This window comes from Octopus bimaculoides, chromosome 5 (genome assembly GCF_001194135.2).
Source record: "Octopus bimaculoides isolate UCB-OBI-ISO-001 chromosome 5, ASM119413v2, whole genome shotgun sequence".
Classification (NCBI taxonomy): Eukaryota; Metazoa; Mollusca; class Cephalopoda; order Octopoda; family Octopodidae; genus Octopus; species Octopus bimaculoides.
The window spans coordinates 25,123,644-25,131,567 of NC_068985.1; the positions used below are offsets into that span (position 1 = coordinate 25,123,644).

The 7,924-nt window shown below is 36.5% G+C and overlaps 1 protein-coding gene across 4 annotated transcripts in view; it reads left to right on the forward strand.

Annotated features, from left to right (window-relative positions):
• Window positions 1-7,924, forward strand: part of LOC106874393 (uncharacterized) — a 125,336-nt gene that overhangs the window by 59,368 nt on the left and 58,044 nt on the right. For all 4 annotated transcript variants that reach the window (XM_014922111.2, XM_014922110.2, XM_014922112.2 and 1 more), the window contains 5 exons: window positions 637-758; window positions 2,208-2,353; window positions 3,533-3,624; window positions 4,491-4,639; window positions 7,586-7,728. In XM_014922111.2, coding sequence (XP_014777597.1) covers window positions 637-758; window positions 2,208-2,353; window positions 3,533-3,624; window positions 4,491-4,639; window positions 7,586-7,728 — 652 coding nt within the window. The remainder of the gene's footprint in view (window positions 1-636; window positions 759-2,207; window positions 2,354-3,532; window positions 3,625-4,490; window positions 4,640-7,585; window positions 7,729-7,924) is intronic.

Below are 7,924 nucleotides of genomic sequence, written 5' to 3' on the forward strand. Positions count from 1 at the left end.
ATACAAGTTGATGCAGTATATATATATATCATCATCATCATCATCATCATCATCATCATCATCGTTTAACGTATGCTTTCCATGCTAGCATGGGTTGGACGATTTGACTGAGGACTGGTGAAACCGGATGGCAACACCAGCCTCCAATCTGATTTGGCAGAGTTTCTACAGCTGGATGCCCTTCCTAACGCTAACCACTCAGAGAGTGTAGTGGGTGCATTTATATGCCACCAGCACGAAGGCCAGTCAGAATATAAGAAATAATTGAGCTTCAGTTGAATTAGGTACTTAAATTGAGGCACCAAGGCAGTGCAGCTCGAAGTAAGGTGAATAAAAAGCAAAGAGTAACAAGGATGTCCGGGTATCAGTGCATTACAGCCATTTCAAGCGGCTCCATTTAATCAATTAATGAGATCATTATATCAATATGAAATAACCCGTTCTCCTCAGAACAACCAACCATATAGATTTCAACATAAAGAAAAATGCATTTTTTAGTACAACTTATATCCATGCCAGCGACCAAAATAATTACATCATTCCGTGGTGGAATCTACCACAAAAATAGCAATATATATCATCGTCATTTAACATCCGCCTTCCATGATTTTATATATATATATATATGTATTTCAGGCTGCTGCAGTTAAAGAGATAATAATTCCTCAATTGAACAGCTTAGTCAATGTGTCAGAAGTGAAGATGCTGGTAACAATATTGTGTGAGACTAAAAATGTAACTAGCCTGAAATCTTTAACGTAAGTAGTTCACGAATCTATAAGTATATTCAAACATATATGCACACATATACACATAATCCAAATTATCACACAAAAAGAATAATAATACACATACATTTGTATGTGAGCATGTGTGTGTGTATGTATGTTCACATTTATATACATACATATGTGTGTGTTTTGCATGTGTGTGTGTGTGTGTGTGTGTGTGTGTGTGTGTGTATGTGTGAAGGCACATGGCCTTGTGATCAAGGTCTACCCATGATCACTAAATTGTGAATTTGATTCCTGGACTGAGTGGCATGCTATGTTTTTCAGCAAAACACTTCATTTCACATTGCTCCAGTCCACTCACCTGTAAATGGATAACCCTGTGATAGACTAGCCTTCTGATCAGAAAGAATGTTGGCCTGGTCACCTAGCCAGATGTGGGGCATCATTTCAAAGCTAAAATGATGTAAAGTGCATTGTAACCAGCAATGTATAACAGCATTTGGTTGATCACGTGGTATATGTATATATGCCACTTATCTTTCTCACTATTCAAAACCATTTTCCTTGATATCCATCCTTCATTCTTAATAGGGACCCACATTTTACATTGATCACACTTCTCCAAATCATCTTTCCTTCTTTGCCACCAGATATCTATTCCAGGACTGCTCTGTCAAAAGTGGTTGTCTGGTATCATTCTCTATTCAATCTAGATGCTTTTATCAATATAGCCAGGAGCTTTCTGACCAAGGCATTATTTCTCTAGAACTCATAGATAGCATAAACATTTTAATTACCATTATGCTAAGGTTAGGTATTCCTGTTTAGACAGCACCACTTCTAACTTCACACACTTCTACAAAAGCATACACACATCTACACAACCTTCATCCCACATTACCACCTGCAATTCCTGAAATCCTACCAACTGTCCAGTGAGCAGAACCTGCCTCTTGTAGGCCAAGGTCTATAGAGTTACCCTCACACCACTTGAGAGTATTACAGTGACTTAAAGGGGAACACCTGTAGCATATGCACTTCTTTCATCACAATCTAATTGATGAACATGTGACCCTCAAATATCGTTTTTTCTCAACTCTTTCTGCATGTTTACTGTTAATGTCACAGATCATGTGTCAGGTCAGAGACTGTGATGAAAGGATTTTGACAGACTACTCAATTAACTAATTGATTGATTGATTAATCAGCTGATTGATTGGTGATAAAACTGAAGTGAAATATATTCGATGCATGTGTTTTTATTGACAGTATGACCTTCATGAAATATAACATGACAAATCACCAATTTTCTACAAATGCATGGAAATTGGTTAAAGATTGGCATAACTAATGACTAATAAACTAAGGTATTCAATAGGTATTTAGAGATGTGTTATATATCCCAATATATTGACCATATTGATTTATGATTTCACTCCACTTTTAATGTCTTCATATTTATTTCTTTTATAGGGGTGCTATTCAGAATTTGACACAGAATAATTTAACATGTACCACCAAAGAGCGGGATATGTTCTTGAAAAAGCTTCTGAATTCTTCATCTGCAAGTGTTACAGACATTTTCAAACAAATAATTAAGAATGTCAGTTCTTTTATCGGTAAATATTTTCTCTATGATATTAATAAAATTTTAATTTGAATAAATTGCTTGATGAACCAAATAATTAACATCAAGTTACCAGCCATCTTAATGACCAGTGTTACATATACCAGGGCTCCAATAATTACTGGTATAAACCTGAATTTGTAATCTGGATAGAGTAACTGTAGATTTCTCAATAGTTCAGTGTAGATATTTTCTTTTTCACTAATCTTCAGCTTTATGTTAACATCTGCTGGGCAGCTAATTTCCACAATTGTACAGTTTCTCTTTTCTATCCCAAATCATTATATTAAATCTGCTGTACTTACATTTTATTAGGGTCTTCATGGGGACATTCCAATGTATGTATGTATGTATGTATGTATTAAGGATGGCATAAGGACTACTATGAAGTCACTTGGAATGGTTCCAGGAGATATAGAAGCCCTTGCTTCGGATTGAGTTGGATGGCGAACAAAGGTGCGGAGTGGAGTAAAAGCATTTAAAGAGGCCAGGATAATGCAAGTAAGATTCAAAAGAGATCTAAGGAAGAATGTAACGATCGAGAAGGTGAATGACAATGACCTTTTTGTGTACACAGTCTGTGACAGACCATGCCTGTCTTTGGCTGGCCTCAAATCTCATCTGCGAACGCATGGAAAATGAACCTCTACCAACTATTCTGACTATATGTCTGTGCACACCTTTGAATGCAATGTATGCCAGTAGGTTTGCAAATCCAATGGAGGCCTCAAAAGACATGTTAAGATCCACAAAGAGTAGAACTTATCTGCAGGTACTGGTGGTCCAAATCAGAGGTGCAATCTATGTGGGTGTCTTTTCAGAGCATTGTCTGGTTTAAAAAGCCACATCAGACACCATGATGGTGCTAAGGTGTAGGTACAGGTGGTAGTCAAACTCTGTATAAGGAGTAGACAACCACCATGTATGTGTGTGTGTGTGTGTGTGCTCATGCATGTGTATGTGCATATGTGCATGTGTGCATACACAAAGAGAATAAGCCCATGAAAACACATTGGTGTTAGAAAGGCTTGGACTCTTCTTCAATAGTTCAGTCCCTTATCTTCACAAATAAAATTATGTCCTGTCAATTATTTAAAGTTTTTAATCTCTTCCATCATACTAAATTCAATGGAATAATCAATTTGTTGTCATTCTTTTAAATTATTTCCAGTAAAACCTCCTGAGAGCAGCTTGGCAAAGTTTACCCAAGACCAAATCACTAATATCATTGATGTTGTTATGCAGAAAATTCCAACTATGCATGTATGACTTTATTTCAATTATTTTAATACCCCATATAAAAACAAGTTAATTACCATCATTTATGTCCAGTAAAGAAGAGAGACATTATTAGATGATGCATGTGTTTCAAAAAATGCTAGCTTCAGTTATCTACCCTCTTAAGGATGTAAATATTAGTACTTAAAAGGTTTTGGTGCCCTCAAATATATGTAAATGATTCAAAATATAAGCAAAATGATTCAAAATGTAAACGATAATAAACCATTAGATATATTTTTATTTTACAAAATGAAACAAAATTAACAGTAAGACGAAAAATAATGTTTATTTTTGTATGCTTCCATTTTATTTATATTTGAAAAGTTTTCTCCTTGTGAGTGGATTTGGTAGGTGGAAACTGAAAGAAGTCTGTTGTATATATACAAACATATATATATATATATATATATCCGTATGTATGTCTTTGTGTCTGTATTTGTCCCCCCATCACTGCTTGACAACCAGTGCTGGTGTGTTTACATCCCTGTAACTTAGCAGTTCAGCAAAAGAGACCAACAGAATAAGCACTAGGCTTACAAAGAATAAGTCATGGGGTCGGTTTGTTCAACTAAAAACTTCCAAGGTGGTGCTCCAGAATGGCTGTAGTCAAATGACTAAAATAAGTAAAAGAATAAAAGAATACGTGTGTGTGTGTGTGTGTAAGTACACACACATGTATGTGCATATGTGTGTGTTTATTCATTGCTTAGGAGCACAACACAAGACAACAATGTAATGATCTGAACCAATAACCATGTGATTAGTAACCCCCAACTACTTACTATATCTTTTGTACCAATTAATTATTATTGATTGCTAGTTTTTTCTTTGTTTCCTTTGTTGTTTAGCTGGATGCATTTTTTAACAAATGGCTCAAAGATCAGACGATACGTACTAAGGAGCCAACACCTCTGGATCAGGAAATGCTTGCATTCCTTGCCTGCGGTCTTGGTTTTGATCCTGAAAGAATTGATGAAATTGATGGTAATTTTATCTGGTATGTTGTCTTCTACATTTCTGATTCTCTTTCTTGATAAAAGCTATGCAATCACAGCTGCTTGTCTGATGAGTATGCTTTGCAATGATCTCACTCACGATTTATCCCAACTCCATTATAATTTGTGTCTTCTACTATTAACTGAAAATGGTCAATGGTTGGCAGAACAGAACTTGTGTGAGCAGAAACCCATTGCGGCGAGCTGGCAGTATTTCGTCTGCTGTTACGTTCTGAGTTCAAATTCCGCCGAGGTCGACTTTGCCTTTCATCCTTTCGGGGTCAATAAATTAAGTTTCAGTTATGCACTGGGGTCAATGTAAGCGACTTAATCCCTTTGTCTATCCTTGTTTGTCCCCTCTATGTTTAGCCCCTTGTGGGCAATAAAGAAATAAGAAACCCATTGTATGCATGTGTGTGTGTATGTGTAAAGGTCAGATCAGCTTTAGTGCTACTGATAACATGTAATATAGTACAACCTGTTGTATGGTTGGGCTGTTAGCATTTAAACTGACAACAACACCAAGCCTTCTTGGAAAGGAGGGTGGTTTTTTTTTTTTTTTTTTTTTTTTTTGTTGGACACTCAGCAGAATGGAAAACAAAACCTGTTAAAGGGCAGATTAAGTTAGTAGGATCAATGGCCCTCCAACAGACGGGAGTGAAAAAACCCTCTAGTCTTTGTTTAGACATCTCTTGAGAGAAGGAAATTCCAAAATAAAACAACCATATTACAAAGCCAAAAAACTTGCTCTTGCTTGTTTCTGGACTACTTGCCATTGAATCTCAGTGGTGTTATAAAAGCTATTACTGACCTTAAATTTCAACATGAATATGGTTATCAGTGATGTGCCAGGTTTCTGTAAGAAGCTTACAAAACTTTAAGCTGCATGGGGCTGAATCAAATTGTTTTAAATAATAATATATATACATATGTACATACATATACGCTTACATGTATGCATGTATGTATGCATGCACACATACATGTATGTATGCATACATACATACTTGCATACATACATGGACACATACATACATACATACATAAATACTTGCATACATACATGCATACATACATGCATGCATACAGGGCACTACCTTTCTGTGTGATTGAGTTTTTTCCTGTATTGTTTCTGGTGAAGAAGCAAATTGGGCAGAGCTACTCATTCTTTTTTTGTTTTATTTTGTTTTTTGTATGACCAGCTGTGATGTAGGCTCATCCAGTATTTTAGATAGAAATTTGTCCAAACATTCTTTAAACGCTTCCACATCTATAACTTTAAAATCTCTAAGGCTGTTGGCTGTTTGGCAGAACATTGACTACAAGCATCAGCTGAAAAGTTCATAGACTAACCAAGTTACTCTCATGGAACGTGACCAAATGAAGTTCATTTTTCAACATAATCCCCCTTGCAGCTCCCACACTTCTTCCATTGGTGTTGCAGAGCCTGGATCCCATTGATGAAGAAGCTTTCATCCTGTGGATCAAAAATGTCATCAACAACAGATATAACGTCATCATCACTGCGATACTGGTTCCCAAGCAAATGTTTTTTTCTTGTAAGGGAACAGATGATAGTCAGATGGAACCAAATCAGAAAAATAGGAAGGGTGATCAACCAGTTCGAAGTCACAGTCATGCACAGCAGCCATTGAAATGAAGGATTTATGTGCTGGAGCATTGTCATGATGAAACAAGACCCCTTTCATCAGTTTTCCTGGGCATTTGGTCTTGATAGCCTTTTTTAAACTGCCTTAGCAAGTTGGCATCAGTAGTCTCCATTGAGTCAATAAACACAATGCCCTTTGTATCACAAAATCTGAGGCTATCACCTTCCCTGCTGATGAAATAACCATGACCTTTTTTTCAAGAGGTGAGGAGGGGTGTTCCCTTTTCCTAACACTACCAAGATCATATAGTTTGTGACATATTATCCTATAACCAATTTTGCTGAAAACTTTGGCAGAGTCAAGTTATGTCACATTCACATTTGAGTAATTGAGCTGTTGTTTCAATACCCAGTCACAATGCAGTGTGAGGCAGCTTCTCCCTGAATGGAAGCCATGCTGCATGTTTGTGCATGAGTTATATTCTAGCAACATGATCAGAGACCCATCAAGCCAAGTGAAATTGTAGTCATGGTAAATACCGGTATCATGCAATTGGCACCCATACTGGTGGCACGCAAAAGCACCCATTACACACTCAGAGTGGTTAAGAAGGACATTCAGCTGTAGAAACTGTAGCAGGGCAGTCAAAGTATTTCGCCCCTGCTTAACAACACACTGTTACTGTATTCCTCTGCCCTTTAAAAGTTAGCAGTAGAGGAATACATATGATGACTTTTGCCCAGCCGAAGGGCGTGGTAACTTTAAAAATTTTCAGTAGCTGTCTAGAAGCCTGAAGATTAACACATGATCCTCAGCTGTCAAGTGACTTCGGTCACACGGAATGACATGCTGATTAGTTATTTATACACTCACTTGGAAACAACTTATTGCATTTTCTTTTTCATACAATGCATGGATTTTTACTGCTTATAAATGAGCTAACTCCCTTCTCCACCAGCATCACTCCAGCAGGTCATAATTCTATCGTCGCACACATCCTTATACACAAGTTAAAATCATACTTAGCTTTGTTTATTTGCTACACCATGTTATTCTGCCTTTAAATAAGCCTGTGTTATGTTAATTTATTAAAAAAATGCCTTCTGATAACTTCATTTTCTCACACTTAACAATCTTTCTTACTACCATGCCAAATCAGACAGGAATCTGGTGCAGCCCCTCAGCTTACCAGCCCTGGTCAAATTATTCAACCCATACCAGCATGGACAATAGATGTTAAATGATGATGATGCAAAATATATATTTCATAATATGAAATATTTGTGTATTATATAGTCCAATTGTAATGCTGACTATTTAAAAAAATTTTTCCTACAGGAAAGCATTGAATTCTGAGGAAATTAGTTTCTCGTGTACAGCAGATGAACAGAAACAGTGGTTGATGAAAAACTTCAAGTCTGCAACTGATATGCTTCAAACTCTGGCAAAAAGTAATGGTATCGAAATTGACTCTATAATGGGTAAGTATTAACGAAATAAGCTTGGTTCTCAACTACATGGTTCCAGATTCAGTCCCACCTTGGGGAAGTGTCCTCTACTATAGCCTTATGCCAAGCAAAACCTTATGAGTGGATTTGGTGGACTGAAACTGAAAGTAGCTTGTCGTATATATTCATATATGTGTGTGTATATATATATATATATATATATATATAT